Below are 25,534 nucleotides of genomic sequence, written 5' to 3' on the forward strand. Positions count from 1 at the left end.
TCTCCATTCTCTGCCATTCACTGCTTGCCTGTCACTCGCGGCTATAACAGTATCCATGTAAAATGCAGTGTAGTGGTTGCAATGGGATCTGCTGCGCTTGCTTCATTAGGTGATACGTCCTATGATGGGGCAAGAAATGATAGAGGCACAGCTTGAATAAGAGGTAGTGACTGAATGCCCCATAAGTTCCACTGTTGCCTGTTTCATCTTGAACTAGTGACTACTTAATAACAGTACCAGCTATCAAGTATCAGGCACTAGTTACCGGAAGTGTAATTTACAGCATTTGCAGTTCTCATTTTGTAACCTGTGCTTAGCTATGAAGATCACTGCAATATATTAAGAAAAGTGCAACATATGTAGAAAGTACAGTAACATAATTAGAGGAAGATTTCAATTATATGCCATCATTTTTCCACATAGTCACCATTATTTGCTACACATATTTGCCAATGGTAAACCAGAGCTTGTGTGCTGTGCTTATAAAAACATGAGCCGGCTGTGGCTAGCCACTGTCTCACAGTTTTACAACACAATCTGAATCTAGAAAATGTTGACCAAGTAGTTCGTCTTTAATTGGCCCAAAGAGATAGAAGACTGAAGACACTAAATTGGGACTTTATGGTGAATGTGGCAGGATAATGTAGCTAAATTTGGCAGTGGGTTCCATGGTAAGTGAACTGTTGTGAGGCCATATGTGTCCATCACCTTTACCAAGCAACGATGGACTTTCTGTTTGCGTGGAACCTAGTGACACATCTCGGTTTAATATGCACTAGTGCCAGACCGACACCCCCGGGATAACAAGGCCGTCCAGCAGTGTTAGCGACGTCACACTAAGCGGCCCATAGCCGACGCAGCAGTCCACGGACACCTCCGTACAGACGCGCCTGATGCTAACGATCTTCTGTCCGTCATACAGAAAGGAGCGAACTATAATTCAAACCAAAGACCAAATTATATATATTCTTGTAAACAGCATAAAGGTTCATAACGAAATACCGATTACATATACGGGCAGGAATAAGTTTAATCGATTGAGGAACTTTGCCACTATTTTATAATTGTCAGAACACTATTTAGCTTTAAAACTCGCATACAGGTGGTGACAAATGCCAACTGACAGCAGGACTTAACATTTTCAAGCTATTACACTGAAAGTAAATTATCTTAAACACTGTCATACATAGCAAAACCCTCCCATCTTTCGTTTACAATAAGGTAACAGGAGTTCGCTTTATCTCATAAAACACATGACTATTGTGAATTTACTCATATGTTCATGGTGACAGCTCTTTTCAAGAATTTTTACAAGTGTATCCCCAGTAATAAAGAATGGAAACAAAAGATAGATATCAAATATTCTCCTTTTAACATAGACATCACTGAACACAAGATTCTGTCTTGCACTGTGATACTAAGGGACTGCTCTTTCCTTTAAGAAAAGCCTGACAATTTGAAGTTCTCTGCTATTGAAGATACACTTCTTGAAACAATATTAAAAATGTTATGAAAGGTAAGGAAATGAAAAACAACCAAGTGCATTACATGTAAGAATGTGAGCAAAAGGCTGAGGCTCTCTTTACTTACCATTTTCAATCTCTCTACAGCTTTTCCACGTAGAAATCACCAACTGCAAGTCTCATTATTGCTGTCTGTTACTAACAAAGTGCTTTTCTATTTAGAAAACCTGACAATTTGATGTTCATTCTGGTACTGAAGATAAACACTTTTCAGAGGAGTTCTAGAACCTATTCCTGCCCGTATATGTAATCGGTATTTCGTTATGAACCTTTATGCTGTTTACAAGAATATATATATAATTTGGTCTTTGGTTCGAATTATAGTTCGCTCCTTTCTGTATGAAGGACAGAAGATCGTTAGCATCAGGCGCGTCTGTACGGAGGTGTCCGTAGACTGCTGCGTCGGCTATGGGCCGCTTAGTGTGACGTCACTAACACTGCTGGACGGCCTTGTTATCCCGGGGGTGTCAGCCAGACTCCATTTTGGAGCACTCGTCTGCTGCCATTATCTCTTGCAGGGCAGTGAATCTAACATGACATTGATGGGAAGATTCAAAATTTGATACTGCATTAGCATAATTTGACCTGGTCATTCAAAGTGAACACAAAAAAATCTGATATATTAGTTTTGGCACAACCTTTATAATTTTTAATATGCTTCCACATGTAAGTAGTTGCAAATGATTTGATTAATGTTGTTGATTTTAATTTCTTAACTTGTACTTGTAACTGTACAAATTAGGCCGATATGAACTTTTCACCAGCAGATACGGCTAAGAATTTTGGCCATCACACAATCTTGACGGAAGAAGTAATTACCCAGAAACACCATTGGCCACCATCAACCAGTTTCATACAGCTGCTGTGCATTGTAAACTGTGGGATGGTAGTATAACATTCTGCTCGCATCATTACATTTAACTTAACTTTCTATTGCCTGGAGTTCATTTGATGAAAGAATATAATAGTTCCCAACTTCACAAAATTTATTGACAACTGAACTGCATACTCATCACGTTAACAAAACACTGACTTACATACGTCACAGATCTCTTTGACTGACAAAACAACACAACACCTGACACTCCTGCAGCATCACTGCTTTGCTTTGTATATAATTTTAACAATAAATTTCAAAATAACCCATTATTAAATTTTTACAATTTGAATGTTTCAATTAAAATTTACAAAACATAAAGAAACTGATGTTATAGTCGAATAAGGTATAAAATACAATATTAATTGACATAATTTTTATAGTATCATTACTAGTTTTAAATATGAAAATTGATCTGAACTTTAATTACAATAATGTCTCTTGTATTATTTTAGTTATGTAATTAATTACAGTTTGGATTAGGTTACTAACATTCAATGACAGTACAAATCTTGTGCTTTATCTGACTGTTGTTGTTGTTGTTGTTGTTGTGGTCTTCAGTCCTGAGACTGGTTTGATGCAGCTCTCCATGCTGCTCTATCCTGTGCAAGCTTCTTCATCTCCCAGTACCTACTGCAACCTACATCCTTCTGAATCTGCTTGGTGTATTCATCTCTTGGTCTCCCTCTACGATTTTTACCCTCCACGCTGTCCTCCAATACTAAATTGGTGATCCCTCGATGCCTCAGAACATGTCCTATCCACCGATCCCTTCTTCTAGTCAAGTTGTGCCACAAACTTCTCTTCTCCCCAATCCTATTCAATACCTCCTCATTAGTTATATGATCTACCCATCTAATCTTCAGCAATCTTCTGTAGCACCACATTTCGAAAGCTTCTATTCTCTTCCTCCAAACTATTTATCGTCCATGTTTCACTTCCGTACATGGCTACGCTCCATACAAATACTTTCAGTAACGACTTCCTGACACTTAAATCAATATTCGATGTTAACAAATTTCTCTTCTTCAGAAACGCTTTCCTTGCCATTGCCAGTCTACATTTTATATCCTCTCTACTTCGACCATCATCAGTTATTTTGCTCCCCAAACAGCAAAACACCTTTACTACTTTAAGTGTCTCATTTCCTAATCTAATTCCCTCAGCATCACCCGACTTAATTCAACTACATTCCATTATCCTTGTTTTGTTTTTGTTGATGTTCATCTTATACCCTCCTTTCATGACACTGTCCATTCTGTTCAACTGCCCTTCCAAGTCGTTTGCTGTCTCTGACAGAATTACAATGTCATCGGCGAACCTCAAAGTTTTTATTTCTTCTCCATGGATTTTAATACCTGCTCCAAATTTTTCTTTTGTTTCCTTCACTGCCTGCTCAATATACAGAGTGAATAACATCGGGGAGAGGCTACAACCCTGTCTTACTCCCTTCCCAACCACTGCTTCCCTTTCGTGCCCCTCAACTCTTATACCTGCCATCTGGTTTCTGTACAAATTGTAAATAGCCTTTCTCTCCCTGTATTTTACCCCTGCCACCTTCAGAATTTGAAAGAGAGTATTCCAGTCAACATTGTCAAAAGTTTTCTCTAAGTCTACAAATGCTAGAAACGTAGGTTTGCCTTTCCTTAATCTAGCTTCTAAGATAAGTCGTAGGGTCAGTATTGCCTCACGTGTTCCAATATTTCTACGGAATCCAAACTGATCTTCCCCGAGGTCAGCTTCTACCAGTTTTTCCATTCGTCTGTAGAGAATATAAGGCTTCAAATTCTGAAAGTCAGAAATTTGTGTGATGTAAACAATTGGAGAGTTAATTAGAAATGTAATTACAAATGATATTAATTACAGGGCATGACATAAAAATAGATAACAAATGAAAATACATTACTTGATTATAACCTTTTAAGCTGTTTCTCAAGATAATGAGGTTCTCTCTGTCAACCCATCAATCAACGGCAATTAAGGTAATTAGAGGTGCCAGCCACTTATGCCAACATTTCCATAGCCTCTTAGTATTTGCCACCAAATATTTAACACTTCAATTTCTTGGTTAAACATCTAACTCTGCATCCTTACATGATTTTGTTAATGACAACAATCTCCTGACAATCATGGTAATATACATCCTTCCAGAACATTCTGTATGCTTTCACAATGAATATCAAGCATTTTAGGAAACTGGACAGAATGATATATATAAAGACACACATACAAGTCCCTAGGAAGCACTGACTCATTCGACAGCCACCTGGATGCATGTAACAAAGGCGGTATTAGTCTCTTCTTTAGAGTCTTGGGGAAGGCTGTAACCTTATAGTTGGACTGACTCTTGTTGTTGAAAATGCATTATGGAGATTGCCAGTCTCTCTTCTTACTGATAGGATCAGCAGAGAACTGCAATCTGTCACCTGCTAGTCACGTGATGACAGTTACTGAATTTTATCCTCATATCAGGAGCTGTGTTGTATGGCAGATGAAAATGCTATGATATCACCCGTTTCCTAAGTCGTATTACCATGTGCATTGTGTCATCCAATGTGGTGCACCATTTATAGGGCTGGCTACCTGGCTGTGAGTAGGTTACCATACTGATTCCTGCCTCTTGCAGTTAGCCCTGGTCTGTTCTAGTTTATAAAAAGGGTAAAAGGACTGAAGCACATAATTACAGATGAGGATCTGGAACACCCATCTGTCACAGTATCCTAGAGCAATTATGAATTAGAATCCATGGCTCTACTAGAAAATCATCTTCACTGACATTGCCATGGCTATTGCTGATGTTCTGTGCTTTTACATTTTGTAAAAGTTTGTATTAAATTCTTTCTGTGAGAAAATAAACCCTTTTTTTTCTTCAGCTTCAAATAGTAACTGCTTTTTGTTTAAGGATTAAAAAACTGACATGAGCATACAGACTACGGTAACAGGGTGTATACGACCCGGGAGATCTGGGAAAAAACCCAGGAATTTTTTTCATCTGAGAGAAAACCAGGAAAAACCGGGGAATTTTTTAGAACTCCAGGAGTTTTTCATTGTTTTAATTTTCAGTTAGATTTTTGTAATTTTGACTAGTAAGAACCAGTATTCTAACAAAGAATATTACAGTACCCCAGTTCTGCAGAATAATACTGCAGCAATAAAACATGAATGAGATAAGAAAAACGAAAATAAAACTTAAGTTGTAAATGAAATGCGTCATATACAACAACAAAACACAGTGTTCCTACAAGCATCTGCCAACAACAAAAAGTGTCAAAGGCTTTAGGAAGACTATGCAATGCTTCAGAACAACAAATTGAACTTAACATAACAACTGTTTACATTAGATTCATTTGAGCAGTTGCGAGCGGGCTCATGCGCATGCACGTTTGAGTCGCGTATTAGTAGTAAGTACCTTCTCCCGCTTCTGGCTAAGGAAGTGTCTCAATTAGCTGTATAAACAGTAGTAGCAAGCAGTCAGATGCTGCCCAGAAAAATTTTATTGGCGTGCCCAAGCTGGCAGATTCACGCATGTGCAACAGGCCCGGATCTAGGGGGCTGGGGCAAACCAGGGTGTCTGCCCCCAGCAGCAATTTCAGGATGGGGGGTTGCCAAATTCATATTCTTGAGGGGAAAAAACCTTGTTTCAAAAAGCATCTAGCATCCAGCGCACATTGGTCTATCGAATATTCATATGATTTTCAAATGCATTCTAAGTTGATGTAGTTGATTTCTGAATGAATCATAAGCTGACTTTTGATTGCGTGCATAGTGTACGTGACGTCTCTGCCAGGGGAATCCCCGTCACATCTAGAAATAAAATTTCCTGCAGACAAAAGGAGACAGGGCTATAGGAGCTGAGCAGAATAAAGCCGAATGGATGAAGGCCAATCGCTGTTTATGTGGTTGACTGGGTTTGCAAATGATCAACGTTGGTATAATTACTAGCGAAAGCTATAGATTCAGACTACCTCAACAGGAATAACAGGTAAGATAGATTACGTATTATCTTTGCTTCGTATCCAAGAAAATGAAATTTTGACAGAAAATTTTTGGCCAGACCGTTACACTAATAAGGGCCTGTTGTACAGTCCCATTCTAACAGGCACTTAAATTCTATTCTTGGAGTGCGGAAAATGTGTTGTACGAACACGTAATGACGCATAACCAGTGAATAAACGCGTACAGCTAAACCGGTGATTGTGGCAGGGTTAGTGAAATTAACCGGAGACTAAGTTTTGACAGTGGCAGGAATAGTTACAGAATTAGTGATGACAAGATTGTTTGTTAGAACGAGGAAGGGGAAGAATTGAGGACATCACACAAATTATAGAAGAATATGATGATTCCACATTTATATAAAAATTTCGTACTACTACTTTTCGATCTCGTGCATGAAAAGCTGGAGTGTATGAATGAAATGTGAAACTATTTCCTAACATAAAACTTCTTGTTTGTAGTAGGCCTAACAGGCATTTGATATTGGCACTTTGTGAATTATATTCTGTTGTGGCACAAAAATGACCATTTGTTCTAAAACAGTCCGTTTATTTGATGTGTATTACAACTGCTGCAATATTAGACAGGCCTGTTTCGCTTTATCAGGCACACAGTAACAAAATACACATAATCAGCTCGAGTAACCACACTAGTCTTGGGTATTATTTGTATTAACAGCTTTTTCAGTATTAGACAACGACATTTTGTTTTTTCCATGTAGCAAAACGCTTGACGAACTTTGATGAGGTAATAGATTCTTTCGCAGAAAGGAAAGCTCGCCATGTAAAGCTGTAGCAAGATTAGAGAGAAAAATATGCTAGGACTTAAGGGTTGAAGAAACGTGTACTGTCTTTCTTGTCATTTGTCTTTACTGGTTTTAAGTATCTTATATTTAATTTGTCACACTAAACAGCAAGTTATTAGCTAATAGGCAATAAAGCGTGCAAATTTTCTGAAGAGTTCTTGTTCTCCCGGTTACACATAATCCCATCCAGTATTAAGTGTGAATGTTTTTAAAAAAAAAAAAAAAAAAAAAAAAAGAGGGCAGGATGTCAAACTGGCCGACTGGGAGCAGGAGATGCACCACAGGACATTTTAATTTCCACTGGCCTAAATAAAGTTCGATAGCATCCATTACAAAATATACACATTTGAATTCGACACACCGAAACACAGTAACGTGCGATAGAAGAATGCTTTGTGAAGAGGCATGCCACTGCACTTTCGCACACTTAAGATCAAATGACATGTCTTACGTTTCCTCTAAGACACATCTTTTATGTATCAGACTCTTCAGAAAGATGTGTGCTACAAAATGAACGTTTTTTGAAAAGTCAATTTAAATTTTGGAGTCGTACCTCAAACACTGGAGGGAGAGGGGGAGGGGGAGGGGGTGGGGGTGGGGGTGGGGGTGGGGGTGGGCGGACGCCACTGTCTAGTATTGCCCCGGTTTGGAAATATCATAGATCACAGAAAGTCTGAGTTGTGTAGTGAGGAGGTGGGTGTCCCTATGTGACCCGTGTTTACGCTTAGTGATTTTGCTGTTTCCTCTTCGTTTACTGCTCTCATACCAAATGATTACAAAACGGATTTCTGTGGCTGGGAGCTATCAAGTGAATTAAAATACATTCACCTAATTACGGAAGGCTAAAATAAGTTATTAGTTTCAGATTTTATTTTATTTCCACCTTTCTAACAGTCAAGCATTAATCGTTTTGCAGGACAGTGAAGTTATTTTTGTCGGCTTTTATTAATCTTTTCCCCTGATGCAGTCAATTTATTTGAAACGAAGTGTTTAATTCCACACTATTGGCTAGTTTCATTTGTTTGCTGCATTTCAAGCCCATGTTTTCATCTTCTAGCACATATGGTATTATGCCATATTAAGAACCAAACATGAGAGAACACAGTACTGGTACTCCAAGAAAATTTACATCTGAACCTGGACATACGAATGTGCACTTTAAGCCAAATTATGCGTTTTAGTATGGTTCACGTAATTTTGATGCTCTTGGAGTATCCTCTGGTGTCTCTTTTCTTTTGTGACATATTTTAATGGTTTACAAGCACGAACATACGAACTTCCTGCATCATTGTAGCTGCGCAAGGCCGATGACGCCTGTTACCTGGCGCTCTCTGGCAACTGCTAAAATGAACCTATTTCTAAAAGGTCATGGGAAAATATTGCAAATGGTGGTTTGAAAAGCGTTACTTTCAAAGTAAGTTTCCTTTTACGCAAGATGAACCATGTACAAGAATTTATGATGAATTTCTTAAATCACAGAGTGTTTGATTCTCATTTAAAAAATCAACTCTTTGAGGATGCCCATTAGAAGAATTTCGAACCCAGATGTTATTAAAATTTTACTGGCACATTTATGTGATGTACCTTCAAGTGTAACACGCGCAAAAAAGATCAACATTATATGTGAAAGCTCAGATATTCTTGCAGCTTATTAATCTTAGAGACCAATATTATAATTGAAAACTTTGCTTTTCGTGTAGCTATGTATATTAATTTAAACCATTAACTTTTCCTATTTCTGTGGTCGCACTACTGAACAGTGATGTTGCTACTGGCTGGCTACACCACATGTCCTGTGCTCTGAATATCTGTTGTCATCGGCTGGCGACATCACGTGTCATGAGCTATGACTGCCTTACAAAAGTGCATCGCAATATGGATTTCAATGCTTTGGAAAGTAACATGTGGTGTTTCATGGAACTTGAATGTATACTTTTGTAAAACGAAAATATGGAGCGTACATGTTGTTGTATATAACAGGTCTTTCCAAAACGTGTTTTTTTTCCCCTGCAAGTTTTGTTTTGTGAAGCGCCGGGAAATTCTACGCCGGTGTATAAAACCATAACGATTCAATGGATTAATGAGTTTTACCATCCTGAGAGAGTATGCTGTCACTTAACGTGGAAAAAGTGTATTTTCACCCAGGAGAAAGTGTATTTTTAACCGGGGGAAAGTGTGTTTGTAACCAAGAGATCCGGGAAAGTCCGGGATTTGTTTTTTCCTTGTCTGCATATACACCCTGGGTAAGAAACATGTGTTCACTAAAAAAAAATGTGTTAATGTTAAAACCCAGTATTTTAAAGAGAATGGCAAATGTTCAATTGAAATGAAAACATCAGCAGCCCCAAAAACATTTTATTAATTGAACCTGGGTGGCAAATCTCTGAAACTGAAGTAACATCAGTTGAGCTCCAAGGAAGTGTAAAGGTATTACTTATGTTTGCATTATATGTAACTGATATGTTACTCCAGAATTGAAGTACACTGATTTTTGTGCATGAAATGTCTAAATTGCACACAAATTCTTGTACTATATAGATCAAATTCAATGTCGCTTTCAGTTTTATTGAAATGATACCAATAATTGGCCAGGGTCGCAGAGATGTGGGTGATGTCGATTGGTAAGGAGGTCTATTGCCATAGACCACAGACAACAATGTCCAGACAATCGAGGAACTGATTCACAGCTGTTGCAGAGTGACTATCATAGACGTTGCTCAGTAGGTGAGCATCTCAGTAGGCAGCACTCATTCCATCATTCGAAATCTTCTGCAGTGTCAGAAATTGTGCTGAAGCTGGGTTCTATAATCACTATTACCAGTTCACAAAAGGTTCAAGGTTTATGGCATCTCTAGACTTCCTTGATCATTACTACATGGATTTCTTAAGCCATGTCATTATGAGAAATCAGACATGGGCCTGTAATTTCACACCTGCAATGAAGAGAGCATATATGGAATACACACACTTTTGCATCTCCACAGAAGAAATGCAGAGTTATGCCATCAACAAGGAAGGTCATGGCCTCTGTTTTCTTTGACTGTGTAGAAGTTGATACAGAGTTTCTGGCAAAGGGAACAGCTGTTAATGCCAATTCATACTGTGCAACTCTGAAATCGCTGTGCAACACCATGAAGAACAAAGAGGCATGGAAAACTGAAGAAAAGGCAATATTCTCATGAACAACAATGCAACATCCTGCATGGTGTGTCAAAGCACTCTGTGCCTTAGTGTTTTTGATGGGAGATTTGTAAGCTTGTGCTATAAAGTCCAGATTTCCATCTTTTCAGCAAGCTGAAACTACATCTGAAGTGAAAGAATTTTCCAACAATGAGAATGTTGCACACAGCAGTTTTCAAATGGCTCCATGCCCAAAGAGGGGATTTCTATTATCAAGAAAATGAATGCTTGGCAGAATTTTACAAGTGTTGTTTATAGAGGCGTGGTGACTATGTTGAAAAATAGTATAATGTACCTGTGTTACTTCCACGTGTAAGGGCACATTCAATAATAATGTGTAACCTACTTTTTGAAGCTGCCCCCTCCCTCCCACCCCCTCGTGCTTGATTACACTGGTTACTACATCTGCAAATGCAGAGTCGTGCTTACAGTACATTACTTCTCGTGCAACTTTACAGTGAAGGTTGCTACTTGTGATGTAGCAAAAATAACTTTCCATCCTTCAATCCAAATATTCAGGTAATTTGTAGAAGTGTCTGATTATGCATATTATTTTTCTTTTCTTTTGAATTTGTAGGGATTCTCAATTTACTTGTATTATGTTAGATGAGAATTTGGAAAATTTCTTTGCAGCTGAGTATGAAACTCCACGTTGACCCCTAGATCAGAAGGCAAAGTTTACATGAAAATTGTTTTTGTGTTCTGTACAGTCATTATGTACAGCACATTTTAGCTGAAACTCGTGTTTTTTTATCAGCAACGAAAACCAACAAGGAGTAAATTTATTAGGAAGTGAGTGTATGAATTCCAAGGTCTTCTTTAAAAAAAGCTTTTACAAGATGTACATTATCTACCTCACACAATATTCTTATTATTCACTACTGCTGAGTAGACACTATTTTAGTGTACTGCCACAGACGCTAATTTCATAAGATAACAAGGAGTGAAAGTATACGGAATAAGCCAACATTCTTAATTCTAAGGTCTAGACATGCTGAATGGAACTTTTTGGCTAGTTTATGTATGTGTTGACTTGATTTTAATTTGTTATTTGTTATCCAACTGTACCACAAGGAATTTTGCACAATGTGTTTCATTTAGTATGTAACGATTAATTCTATTTCTGTTGCTAACAGTTTGTGTTTGCTTAGGTGCATTCGTTTTTACTATGTTGGATGGTAGGACAGCAGCCAATATGTGTGTAATATATAAAACTGTCAACTGTATGATCATCTCCAATTTATTTTCTAAGCTATTGGTTTCGACAGTATAACATGCCATCATCAGGCCCTGAACAACAAATTTGCAACAGTTATTAACAACAAGAATCACATAGAATAAGGATACCATCTTTAGATACGTGAAATCATATTTGTCGCTAATCAATAATATATGAGTAGGTTAGCAACATGAAGCCACCATGTACATAGGTTCCACAAGCTGTGTTTACTGTGTAGATATAAAAAATGAAAAGTCTCTTAAAGTGGCTAAACCATTAATAAAGTGTATACTTAATTATGCCACCAAAAGGAGTAAATGTCTAAACTAAAAGATGGAACACAATGCTCACTACTAGTAAACCCTAAACATAGGTAGGAATAGTTTCTATCTGGAAACATCAGATGACAACAAGCATGCAATTTAAGCTGCTTATTTGTTATCAAAAACATAATAAAAACAATCTCTGAAACTGTTTCTACTCTGGTTTATATATAATGAATAAGCAGCTTCAATTGCATACTTGTAGTCATATGATGTGTTTCCTGTTTGAAATTATATCTACCTATGTTTAGGATGTGCTAGTAATGAGCCTAGTATTCCATCTTTTAGTTTACACATTTTATTGTCATTTTTACCTTTTGGTGGCGTAATTATACACTTTATCAACAGTTTAAACACTTTTGGAGGCTTCTCATTTTTTTATCTACACAGTAAAAATAGCTTGTGGAACCTCTGTATGTGGTGGCTTCACATTGCAAATCCACTCATATATTATTGATCAGTGACAAATATATTTTCACATATCTACAGATAGTATCCATATTCTGTGCTATTCTTGTTGTTAACACTGCTGCAAATTTATTCTTTAGGGCTTGGCGATGACATATCTCCAAAACAGGTTTCCTATAAAATAAATTGGAGCTGAACTTACAGCTGACAGATTTTTTGATATTTATTACACTTATATTTTCTTGTTTTGAAATTACAAAATATGAATCTTTGTGTTATCTACGAACCATTTGTAGGTCTGTTCAACTATCACCTGAGCTATATTGAATAAGATTACCCATGATTACTGTGCTTTGTCATCTGCAAACATAACAGCTTTTCAACCACACTATAAAATAATAGGAAAATCATTATGTAGGTTAAGAACAAGAGTGGGATTTGTACTGATTCTGGTGGTACCCCTCATGTTGTGCTCCAGCTTGTGGCACAATCTGTGAATGAAATAGTGTTCCAGCCATGTCTGAGAGATGTCATTAGTGCCATAACACTTAAGTTTGCTTAATACTTTTAGTTTGCATACTGCAATTTGGTGTAACTTCTGTACTGGTGGAAGTAAAACTGTGAGGCTGGGCCATGAGCTTTGCTTGGATAACTCAGCTGGTAGAGTGCTGGCTGCCAATAGGCGAAATATCCAGGTTTGACTCCTGCTCCTACACATAGCTTTAATATGCAAGGAAGATTCGGTAATCGGTTTGTGCCTCACAAGAGTCAGAAGATTTTATCTCGTATTGGCCAGATGTTATGCTACACGGTTTTATTGGTACAACATGTGAACTGTATCTAAGAAGATTCATCAATATTCTTTCTCAGTGATTACTTTTAGGAATGTAAATACAACTATGGGAGTTTTTGTTGTTGTTGGTATAAGTAATCTGTGATGTTGCCTACTTTAGCAGTCTTTGTTACTATGATTTTATATGGTGAACATCTGAGTGTCCAGCAAGGTTATTGATTCATTTTTTAAGTCACTATTTGGTGAATGCCCTAGTCATATTTTGCAGATGTTGTGACAGATGATCATCAACATCCTTCTTTTCTTGTTTGAGTCCAGAAAATACAGTCTAACAGTCTGTCTCACCCTAGTTCAGAGACAGATGACAAAAAACTTAACTACAGCCACTCAGCAATATGATACATTCACAACTGGTTCTTCTCTCTGTTGATTGTGTGGTAAGATGTGAATTTGGTTGCTTCCAGGTTGTGTTTTGGGTTTTGGTTACTGGACTTTCCAAGTGAAATTAATCCCACTTGCACCTGCAGCAGTTGTAAATATGTGAAGATTAATAGGCTACATGATTTTCCAGGTTTTGATCTAGTGAAAGTAGACCACATACTATATCTTAAAATCTTACTTAATAAGATTACTTACAAGTGTTACTTTTCGCAATGAAGGTTAAAAGTCTAGAGTTTGTAACTATATGTGTTACCTTTGCAGGAAAACATACCATTGATTGTACACACACTTGAAACATTGAAAAACAAGCAGCCTCTGAAGAGTCTGATTGTAGATTTGTACACAAGACTGTGGAAAATAGAATGCCGGTGCTACCCATATCTTCAGAAATTGCTTCAAGAACCAATAAAAGATGGTGAAGAATACTGGGAATTAAATGTTGCAAAGGCACTGGCAATGAAACAGATCTGTGAAACAAGGTATAGTGACCATAATAAATTCAATTAATTCATCTAAATGGGATAGACTGCTACCCACCATATAAAGAAGATGATGAGTGACACTATATTAACATTACATTTAAAATTTCTAATCACCAAGTGGCTGCAGAACACACACATAAAAGAAGGTTATTATCAGGCAAGCTTTCGGAGCCAGTGGCTCCTCCTTCAGGCAGGAAGTTTGAAGGGGAAGGAAGAGAGGTGAAGGGAAAGGACTACAGAGGTCTAGGAGAAGGGGTAGATTTCAGGAAAGCCTCCCCTGCCGGTCAAGGCAGGATGAGAAGGAAAATTTTAAATTATTTTGTCAAAAATTGTTTTTGTTGTTACATTACATTTAAAGGTAGACTGGCCACTGTCATCTCCAAGTGCTGATGACCGAGTGACATGAGTAATGATCTGGTCTGGCGTGAATAGTGGGGGTGTAGAAGAGATTAGGGTAGGCCAGGGGGAAGATACTGTAGTGCTGCTTGTGGGAGTAGGTAGGAACTTGGAGGGAACAGGTTGGTGGGCTGTAAGGTGCAACATTAGGAGGCTGTGTTTATGGGGAAAAAGGGACAGTAGAGAAATGGTGAGGAGAAAGGACCATGCAGGCATGCTGGTGTGATAGCAGATGTGTGCAAGGCTGTAGTAGAAGTAGGAAATGGGACAAGAGGTGGGTGGGGAAAGGAACAGGGGGGGGGGGGGCTATGGAAGCAAAGAGTATGTGGTAGGGAGAGTTCGTGCATGTGTAGTTCAGACAAGGAGAACCCCTCTGAAGAATTACAACACCTACATACTGTGTTCCAAAGGACTAGGTACTCACATCGTCAAATTGGCTAAGTGTTGCAGTCAAAATCAAAAAAGCCTGAGGAACAGGTTGAGGCTGAATCAGAGAAAGAGAAGCAGAGAGTTGCTCATGTACATTATGCTGGCCCACTATCTGGAATTTTGCTAGACCCCTATGTAAACCTGCTATGGTGTGTATATCAGTGCCACAACAAAGATAAAAAGTCTTCTTTGTAATGTTAAGATGATTTAGAGCTCTAAAAGGTAGGTGTATACTGCATTCCATTTGGCATATTTAATTGTGGAAGACTATTAAAACAGTTGAGGAGAGATGTGAGCAAAATTGGCAACACACTTGACTAAAACAATCAAGCACATCAGCTGTTGCTAAGCACTGCCTGGAATATATTCTTGAAGTGAAATACAGTGAGACCAGTATCATGATGCAGAAGCCAAACATCTCGAACAGCATAATTAAGGAGTCAATTGAAATAAGTAAGTCAGAAAACCTAATCAACAGGGACAGAAGTTTCAGTTTAAACAAACTTGTGGTCTGGTATTCAATTTATTAAGATCTCGCAAGCCACCACACCCACCAGACCTGAGAAATGCTGAGAGAATGTGCATTTCACAGAATTCAAATGTGGGCATCAAGGGTGTAGTGTCCATCGGGACTCAATTTCAGCTATAAATAGCAGTGCAAGACCAACACTAGTTCACAGTCTGGTTGGAGTCCAGCAAGCAAGTACACAATACAGCACAACTCGCAGCACCAGAAGAAGACTACTGCTTTGTTCATTGAAATATTGTACAGTACATAAAATGGAAACAACAAATCAGATGAACACCCAGCAGCACACAATTAGGGAGGAGAGGTGATGGGTTACAGTCTTGATCCTCAGACATTGCGCCAGTGCACTGCATTAAATTCGAAACCTCTCTACTGTATTTCATGGAGTGAGTGCATGTGATACTTTGATACTTTTAATGGTTATCCATTTATCAGAAGGGGACATTGGTCTTGGTGGCGTCTGTGGTGTGTTCGAGAGGAACTGGCTCTGTCCCAGCACTGCTCTGTCCCAGCACTGCTCTGTCCCAGCACTGCTCTCTCTCTCTCTCTCTCTCTCTCTCTCTCTCTCTCTCTCTCTCTCTCTCCCTCTCCCTCTCCCTCTCCCTCTCCCTCTCCCTCTCCCTCCCCCTCCCCCTCTCCCCCTGCCCTCCCTCCCATATCTTTATCAGCAATGGGTATATGACACTAGAACTCTGCATTCACTCATCACAGTTATCACACTGGACATATGTTTAAGGCACACTACCACTCACTCTTTGTGAAGGAATGGTGTCAGTCTTCCAAAGGGAGGAAAACCTTTCCAATTAGGCAACTGAACAACTCCTTGGGTGTCTCCCAGTCGACAGGGCTTGTAAACTTGACTTCCCCTTTGGATTAAAAAATTGTAGCTGGTGACTTTAGGTAAGTAAAGGCATGTATTACTAGATTCAGTTATTATTAGGGATTACCAAATTAGTCTGATGCATATCAAAAGATTATGGAAGGAATGTTGTAGTGTGTTCATACAACTAGAAGAGGCACATGGTTCAGTATTTCGTAACTTGTTAGAGACTGATAACAACAATGTCTTGTCACTCAAAATGCAGCACTTATCATTATCACATCATCAAAATGTGTTGATGTCCTTAAAGCTCATTGCAGTTCCAAGGCATTCCACAATATTTTGCCCTCTACATGCACCCAAATTAAGACTTGGGCTCATTGCTGTGTGATTACCTTAAAGATGTAAAGATTTCTTCAATAAAACGGTTAACTCTGTTGTACCCAGTTGTGATAAATGTCTGATAAGTTATTTCTATAATGTTTGAGCTAACAAAATGCAATAAAACTGCAGCATTACTCCTTGGTGGTTAGTATTTTTAATACTTAAAAAGTTAATATATAAAAATTAAAACAGTTGTGTTGGAAAGTTCTAAAGGAGACCACTCAGCAGAATGCAGAAGCATTGAGTCATCGAAAGGCATACACAAAAGAGAAAGATAACTTGCACATGCACCTGTGCCCCTACAATGATGCTAGTGCTGCATTTTGGCAGAACGGCTAGATTTTAGTGGGGGTTTTGTCAGGTGGGGTGATTAGAGGGAAGGAGAGGTGGGAAACAGATAGAGGGATCAGGTTGGAAGCTAGTGGCTCAAAGGAAGGAAGCTGGTTTGCCAGCTAGGAATGCAAGGAGGAAGAGGTGACAAGTGCACAGGCTGATCGTGTGATGCACAGTTGCCAGAGACAGTGGAGCACAGTGCACACTGAACGTGATGTCGGGATGTGAGTTGCTAGGGGGTGACAGGACAGAGGAAGAGGAAACTATTGAGTAGAGGGTGTGGGGGACAGTGGGTTACTGGAGATTGAGCCAAGGACAATTACAGGTATAAAGGATGTGTTGCAAGGGTAACTCCCTTCTGCATAGGTCAGAGAAACTGGTCGTGGAGAGGAGCATCCATATGGCCTGGGTTGTGAGGAAGCCGTTGAAATTGAGAACAGTATGCTCAGCTGCATGGTGTGCACTGGGTGGTCAACATTGTTGTTTGCAGCAGTTTGGTGGTGGCCGTTGATCCTGATGAACAGATGGTTGGTAGTCATACTGACAGAAAAAGCTGTGCAGTGTTTGCAGCAGAGTTGGCATATGACATGACTGCTTTCACAGGTGACTGGCCCTCTGATGGGGCAGGATAAGCCTGTGGCAAGACTCAGGTAGCCAGTGTTGGGTGGGTGGATTGGGCAAATCTTGCACCTTGGTTTTTTTCGTGTGGCAAAAGGCTGGTAGTGGGATAGGGGTGACTAGAGTGTTGTGTATATTGTGTGGGTGACGGAACAACGCTTCAGGGGACTGGAAAGAATCTTTAGTAGAGTGTCCCTCATTTCAGGGTATGATGAGAGATAATCAAAACCCTGATGAAGGATGGTTCAGCTGTTCCAGTACAGGATGATATTGGGTGATGAAGGGAGTGTTCCTACACAGCTGTTTCTTGAGGGTGTTAGGAGAATTGGGGGTGAGTGAGGATATGGAACAGGAAATCTGTTTGCGGACTAGGTTTTGGAGGGTAGAGCCTGTCTGTGAAGGCCTTTGTGACGCCTTCAGCACACTGGGCAAGGGAGTTCTAGTCACTGCAGATACATCATACATGGGTGATAAATTGTATGGGTTAAGTTTGTGAAGGAATGAGGGTAGGGTGACTTGGCTGTGAGTCCAAATCATGAAGATATTGTCAATGAACCTTAACCAGAGTAACTATTGGGAATTTTGGGAGGATGGGAAAGTTCCCTTTAGATGGCACATAAACAGGTTGGCATGAGAGAATACCATGCGGGTGCTCCTGGCGTGCTGTAGATTTGTTTGTGTTCTTCCTTTCAAAAGAAGTTATGATCGGGATATAGTTGGTTATGTGTATAAGGAATGAGGTTGTGGGTTTAGAGTCTGAAGGATGTTAGGAGAGCTAATGTTAGATAGCAATAAGGCCATGGGCAAGAGGGTTGTTGGTGTATAGGGAGGTGGCATCAGTGGTGAATGGTACAGATCCAGGAGGCAAAGGGAAAAGTTAATGAAGAAAGTGGTTAGTATCTTTGATGTGGGAGGCCAAGTTTTGGGCAATAGCTTGGAGGTGTTGGTCAACATGGGTGGAAATTCTTTCAGTGGGAGCTGAATAGTCAGCTACAGTGAGGCATTCAGGATTGTAGGATTTATGGGTTTTGGCAAGCATATAGAAGTTGGGTTTGTGGGGTGGTGTTGCGGTGAAGAGGGAGATGGACTCATTGGAGAGGTTCTGAGAAGGGCCTATGGATTTTGGTAGGGAATGAAAGTTGTGTTGGGCTTCTGGGATGAAATCACTATGGTAGAGCTTGTAGACAGAGGCCTTATGCCAGGTAGTCAGTATCACTCATTACGACAGTGGTGGAGCCTTTGTCTGCAGGGAGGATGATTAGGTCAGGATAGGAGTTGTCCTTGCAACACATACTTAGCTCCTGCAATCGTCCTGGCCTCAATCTCTGATAACCCGCTGTCCCCACACCCTCCACCCAACAGTTCCTCCTCCTCCGTTCTGTCACCCCATCCTAGTCACCTCCCTAACATTACCTTGAGTGTGCACTGCTTACCACCAACTGTGACAACTGCACATCATGTGCCTAGCCCATGCATTTGCCACCCTTCCCTCCCGCATTCCAAGGCAGCAAACCGGCTCCCTCCCGTCGAGCTACTGGCCTTCCACCCCCAACCTCTCTACCTGCTTCTTGCCCCTCTCCCTCTCCCTCTCCCTCTCCCTCCCTAACTGACACAACTCCCAGCCCAGGCTGGTCCACTTGCTAAAATGCAGCACTAACATTCTTCGTCCAGCTAATGCAATGTAGTGTTAGAAGTGTGTGTGTGTGTGTGTGTGTGTGTGTGTGTGTGTGTGTAAGTGCATGCATGCCAGCAAGTTTTCTTTCTTTTTTTTGTGTGTGCCTGCTGACGACTCAGTGCTTCTGGTTTTCATTGAGTGGTCTACTTTACTCCAAATTATAACAACTGCCAATATGAGTAATGTTAGTACTGCAGTTGTGTATTGAACCATTCATAGCAAAATTATTTATTGTAAAATGTGTTCAGGGTGGCTGCCATGATTGTTGACTCAAATACTCAAAGACTCTTAGGTATAATTTGTTTTTAAAGGTAAGTAATGACTGTCTAGATTGTGCTGTAATCTCCAGTGAAATGTGAATTCACCACTATGTACCATCACACACACGCTTGAATAAGAAACATTCACATTCTTCCATTAAGAAAAGAATATGTATATCAGCTATCTTGGTTATTTTTACTAGAACCCCAACTGAGTGTATAGCAATGTTACAGTGGAAACTGCAAACAAAACAGTACCCTTCTAATCTAGCATGCTTCAGTATGAAATGAAATTTGTAAGAAGAATAAAACAGGATGCTCTCTCAAAAAGTGTAATTCTGCTCTACAATAGCACCTCCTCCCACAGTATAAAAAAATGTGACAGATCATCAAAAATGTATTTGGGGAGTGATGCCACATACACTGTACAGTTCTGACTTCATATCATTTAACATTTATTTGTTCACTAGGCTCAAAGAATTGCAGCTTTAAGTTCAAATATAACAAAGCAATCGTGCAAACCACACATGAGTTGCTAAAATTATAAAACTCACATTGCAATGGGATAAATGTCTAAATGTTTGTGGAGACTAGATTAAAAAATACACTTCTGTACAAAACTTAAGGATGAGATAGGTAAAGTTACATAACATATTAACAACCCATGGGAAATGAATGAAAGTCCGCAAGCATGTTGTCAGATGTCTCCCAGTCATGCACAGATAGCTGGACATTACATGATGTGAAGTCAGTACAACTAAAGTGTCAGATGGTACTGGCCCCACTGCATGAGGCAGTTGAAGAAACAGGAAAAGACTGTGTGTCCTTCAGTGAGTATTTACAGTGCACTGTGATGGTGCTCTTCATTACAGCATATGCTGAAGGCAACATTTCAGTGACTTCACATGGTGAAGAATCACCGGGACACTGGAAGAAACATCGAGTGTGGTGAATGTAGTACAGGAGTTTTGTATGTCACCTGCATGGAGAACATTCTGAACTGCTGCCCAGAGCTGGGGAGAAGGTTGACCATGATCAGCTACAGCAGCTGATGAACCCTGCATTACATAACAAGTAAGAAGGGATCCATGTTAAACAGTGGGTGCAATTGCAGCTACATTTAACAGGACTGTAAGGCACACAATCTCATGCTTCATATTGTTGTGGCGACTACTTCGTGGTGGTCTCTTTGCCTGATGACCAACATGTCATGTTCTGTTGACACCTGCACACCGCTGGCTGCGATGATGTCAAGAGCGTGCGGACTGAACCAACAAGGAGTGAGGTCACATGCTCTTCTCAAATGAGAGATACAGTCTGAGTAGTGATTCTGGACATACCTTAAATGATGAGAGGTGGTAACATGTAATGCACCCAGGAACATTATTGAATGTGATTGTTTTCATGGTCCAAGTGTTACGGTGTAGGGTGATGTAATTTTGCACAGGCATACTGCCCTCCAAATTGTTGAACTGGTACATTAGCCAACATTATTGTGACACTGTACTCCCCATGTGCATCTTTACAGGGGTACGTTCAGCTCTGACATAATTTTTATGGATGAAATGAAATGTAGTGTGGCTAGGGCCTCCTATTGGGTAGACCAGTCATCTGGCGCAAGTTATTTTAGTTGACACCACTTCAGTGACTTGCGCATTGATGGGGATGATATTATGATGATAAAGACAAAACAACGCCCAGTCCCTAAGCGGAGAAAATCTCCGACCTAGCCAGGAATCGAACTCGGGCCAAATGACAATGGGTGACTGCCTAGAACAGCACAGGTGAGGGAGCTATTGCAGAAGAGGGATATTTGGTGAACAGATGGACCTGCCTGTTCTCCTAACTTAAATCCCATTGAACTCATGTCTATTGTGGTGTAAAGATGTATTGCAGCTTGACTAAGTGCACTGAAGACCACCCAGCTGTTGTAAACTGCACTGGTGGAGGTATGGCATGCTCTCCCACAAGAACTCCCTACCAACATTGTGGCCAGCATAGGAGCATGTTGCAGAGCATGCACTGCCATTTGTGGTGATCAGACACCCTTTTAAGAACCAGGTCCTGCCTTTTGTGATGTGCAGGAGAACATCATAAATCACGGTGACTTCAATGTAGTTATTGGATTTGAATAAAAATAACATTTCTGTTCATCTCATTGTGTATTTCTGTCAGTTACCTTCTGTATTAGACTGTTGTAGTTCTTTTTGTGTATTGTCCAAGTTCCATGTAGCTATGTTACTTGGCAGTGACATATTGTGCAAAAGTTTTTCTTCCTCAAGTTCTGCGCACCATTGTGTCACATGTTTGTTTGTTATTGATTTTCATTTACACAGCCATTTGTCTCATTAACTATTGAATGCCTCTTGCACTAATAGCCTAAGAGAAATTAACAATTGCATAACATTGTGCTATTATAACTAACATGAAAATTACGTGGTAGTTTGTTGCTTCTGTAATGAAGATGTAAATAAAGTGTATTGACATTCCATATTGTACACTAATTTATTTGAAATTAATGTGTATTAAAGATATGTTTTAATGTCAGGTCATTATTTCAGGCCTGCTCAACATGGAGAAGAACTTGTTTCTCTACTCTCAGACATTTTGAACAAGTGTAGTGGTGTTCAAGGTAGTCTTCCATCATCCATAGCCATTGAAGCCATTGCTGCCTTGTGTTCAGCTGATATTGTGGACATCACGACAACGTGGAAAAGTCTAGCACCAAGGCTAAGTCGAGATAAAAGGCCTGCTGTCATCAGAAGGTTAACAAATTTGTGACAAATTTTTAATTGTTTCACTTATTCCATTGAATTATAAAATATCACAGCCATTACCAAAACAAAACACAGTTCCTTCATAACTCCAGTGGTCAACATATTCTGCTCCTCCTTGATCTATTTTACTTCATCCTCTTCTTTTCCATACTCTGTATTTGTAGAGGTTGGCCACCATTGTTCTGATGCTGTCTCCCTCCTCCCCATGCATATCAAAAGGCCATACCTGCCAGTGAACTGAAAGGTGTCTTGTGGTTTTGATTATGTTTTTCCACCCTACAAATGCTTTGGGGAATTAGTGTACTGAACCTGAATCCTCCACATACCAGTCAGATAAATATGGCAAAATGCAGACCATTTACATAATTATCTTAAAGAGGATGAACAATGGCTAATGTAACAATTTCCCCTTATAGATTTGTTGTAGACAACATACTTCACAAGGGTGTAAATATATTGTGAAGCTGTTGCAGGATGCCAAACTGTTTGAAGTGTTATCTGAAAAAGATTCTAGAGTGGACACCACTCATACTTATTACCCACTTCTGTGCAACCAACACTTTTTCCTCAATTATGAGTTACCCCAGAACATGACACCATAAGACATTATTCAATTAAAACAGAAAAGTAAGTCAATTTTTTGACATTTCTTTGTTAAAAATCTGATATCATCTGTAATGCAAAAATAACAAAGCTTAGACATTTAAGATCTGTGGCATGTGACTTCCAATTCAGTATCTTATCATTATATACAATTAAGAATTTAGAATACTCTGTTTCATTTTTGACTTGCCTTCATACATTATTTCTAATGATGTGGTCAGACCTTGTTCAATACAGAGCTGCATGTATTTTGTTTTATTCGGTTTCAGTGACAGTCCATTTGCAGAGAACAAGTTATTATTTGTCAAGCAAATTTTATTTACTTATTCAAGTGCTGAAGTTAGGTGTGATTATAATATTTGCAACAACAGCAAAGAGAACTATTTCTACTTATTGGATGTATAAGAACATAGACATCAGTGGACCAAATATTGACCATTGTGGTACATCTGCAGTAATGTTCCCCATCCTGAAGATACTTTTTCATAATGCACATTTTGGAATAAAGCTGTAACTCTAGTTACTGTGTGGAAAATGTGTTTAAAGTTAAAGGAAAATAATTAGGGTTTGTAATATGGAGTATATGAAGTTGGGTGGAGGGACAGATAAAATGGTACTCCAAAGGGAAATGAGATTGGAAAAGTGTGATCAGAAATGTTATAGCAGGAAAGGAAGAATACAGCTTGAAAGTCAGGTACTCATCCTTCCCTCCAATACAGCACCCACTATGTGGAGGGTCATGTCCCCAACTTTTTGGAGATGAATGATGTTTATTTGTTCTACAGAATGTAAATTGTGTGTATTCCCCTCCACAGTCTCACCTACAAAAATTTGTTACAGAATGCAAATTGTGGGTATTCTCTTCCACAGTCCCACCTACAAAATTGTATCTTTGCAAACTGGACTCACATCCTGCCCCACCATATACAACAAATGTATCACTGCTGTAACCATTTCTCATGGAATCTCAAAACTAGTTTTTGTTTGCTGCAAAACTAACATAAGTTGCCATCCCATATATGAAATTCTGGGTGTCCTGGTGCCTCTTCCTCCCACTTTTCCCTTTCATCACCTGTTTAAGGTTCACTATAGTCCAGATGCATTGTACTGTACTGTGTGTGTGTGTGTGTGTGTGTGTGTGTGTGTGTGTGTGTGTGTGTGTGTGTGTGTGTGAGAGAGAGAGAGAGAGAGAGAGAGAGAGAGAGAGAGAGAGAGAGATTATGCATGCCCAGCAGAAGCAGTTTACTTTTTTTTTTTTTTTTAAATATAAAGTAAATCATCTGTTACTGACTAGGTACAAGGTAAGCTGCTCCTGTCTGGGTATCTGAGTAGTATTCAGTCTTCCTGTGAAGTGAGATAGTTGCTTTAATAATAAACAATTGCATTTGTTTCAGTCTCTGTAAGCTGTTTTCCTTGGTACCAACTCTGAGATCATCAGGAACAGCTTATGAGAATCTTGTAAAGGAAGTTGTAGCCAAACTTTGGTCATACATTTCAACAAACGAAAACATTGATGTCATCAAAGCTGCATTTGAGTGAGTTAATTTGTATTTAATTTTTGATTCATTATGATTAAATCTGATAAATTTTAAGATGACTGTTAATTATTGCCTCTATGGGCAGTACAGAGCCTGACCAAAGAAGAGAGAGACTGTTCACATTATTAAGGAACTATTTATGTACTTACTAAGTATTTTCAGTTAATAAAGGTCACCTGTGAGCCCCATAAATCTGAATTCCTTCCTCAGTTCAAGACATTTCTACATGTCTTCATGTTTTTTCCAGTGAGATTGGCCAGGATCTGCACCATTTTCACTATATGGTCCAGCACAAGCTCTTATTAGTGGCCGGCCGGAGTGGCCGAGCGGTTAAGGGCGCTACAGTCTGGAACCGCACGACCGCTACGGTCGCAGATTCGAATCCTGCCTCGGGCATGGATGTGTGTGATGTCCTTAGGTTAGTTAGGTTTAAGTAGTTCTAAGTTCTAGGGGACTTATGACCTCTGCAGTTGAGTCCCATAGTGCTCAGAGCCATTCTTATTAGTGTACTGCCCATCCATTGTTAACATGTCAGTTAATCTGGAATAAAAATAAGTATGTATCATTATTATTTTTGATTTGTAAACAGGTCCCTATGCATCCAATTCAGTGAAGTGTGAGGATACACATTTTTTGCGTATTTAAGTCTTGGATTTTTTCCTGTAGAGTTGGATTTGCCATCACATATAAATGAATAATCATGTTTTTTATTTATGTTGTGTGAAAGGGAACATTTCAAATGAAACCAGATCTGCATCTTTACATATGATATTATAAATTATTATAAATATGTGTTTTGTAGCAGGTTGGAGTTTAGTGACACTAGATATTGAACATCATGACAGAAGAGAGCAAAGGTCATTGTTTTGTTATGGATGGCAGGTGGGAAAGTGGCACATTGTGGGTGGTGGAATGGGTTCTTTATTTGGCTCAGTGGGTGATGTGTGAAAGAAACATTGGTGGTTCCACTAACAGTCATTTATTGAGACATAAGAACCTTTAAACAGAGTAATCAATTCCTCGTGGCTGCAGAGCAACGGATTCATAGTGTGTAGATTCCAGTGACCACTGATGCGATTACGGCTCATGTTGCAGCAGTGCGCCAGTGGCATATTCTTCCATTCAGTA

General features: G+C 39.4%; 1 protein-coding gene across 3 annotated transcripts in view; it reads left to right on the top strand.

Moving 5' to 3' along the window:
• LOC124797831 (focadhesin) overlaps window positions 1-25,534 on the top strand; it is a 316,015-nt gene that overhangs the window by 115,113 nt on the left and 175,368 nt on the right. For all 3 annotated transcript variants that reach the window (XM_047260873.1, XM_047260874.1, XM_047260872.1), the window contains exons 9-11: window positions 13,824-14,041; window positions 22,050-22,253; window positions 24,263-24,403. In XM_047260873.1, the coding sequence (XP_047116829.1) occupies window positions 13,824-14,041; window positions 22,050-22,253; window positions 24,263-24,403 (563 nt within the window). The remainder of the gene's footprint in view (window positions 1-13,823; window positions 14,042-22,049; window positions 22,254-24,262; window positions 24,404-25,534) is intronic.

The sequence above is a fragment of the Schistocerca piceifrons genome, chromosome 5 (assembly GCF_021461385.2).
Source record: "Schistocerca piceifrons isolate TAMUIC-IGC-003096 chromosome 5, iqSchPice1.1, whole genome shotgun sequence".
In the NCBI taxonomy this organism is placed as follows: Eukaryota; Metazoa; Arthropoda; class Insecta; order Orthoptera; family Acrididae; genus Schistocerca; species Schistocerca piceifrons.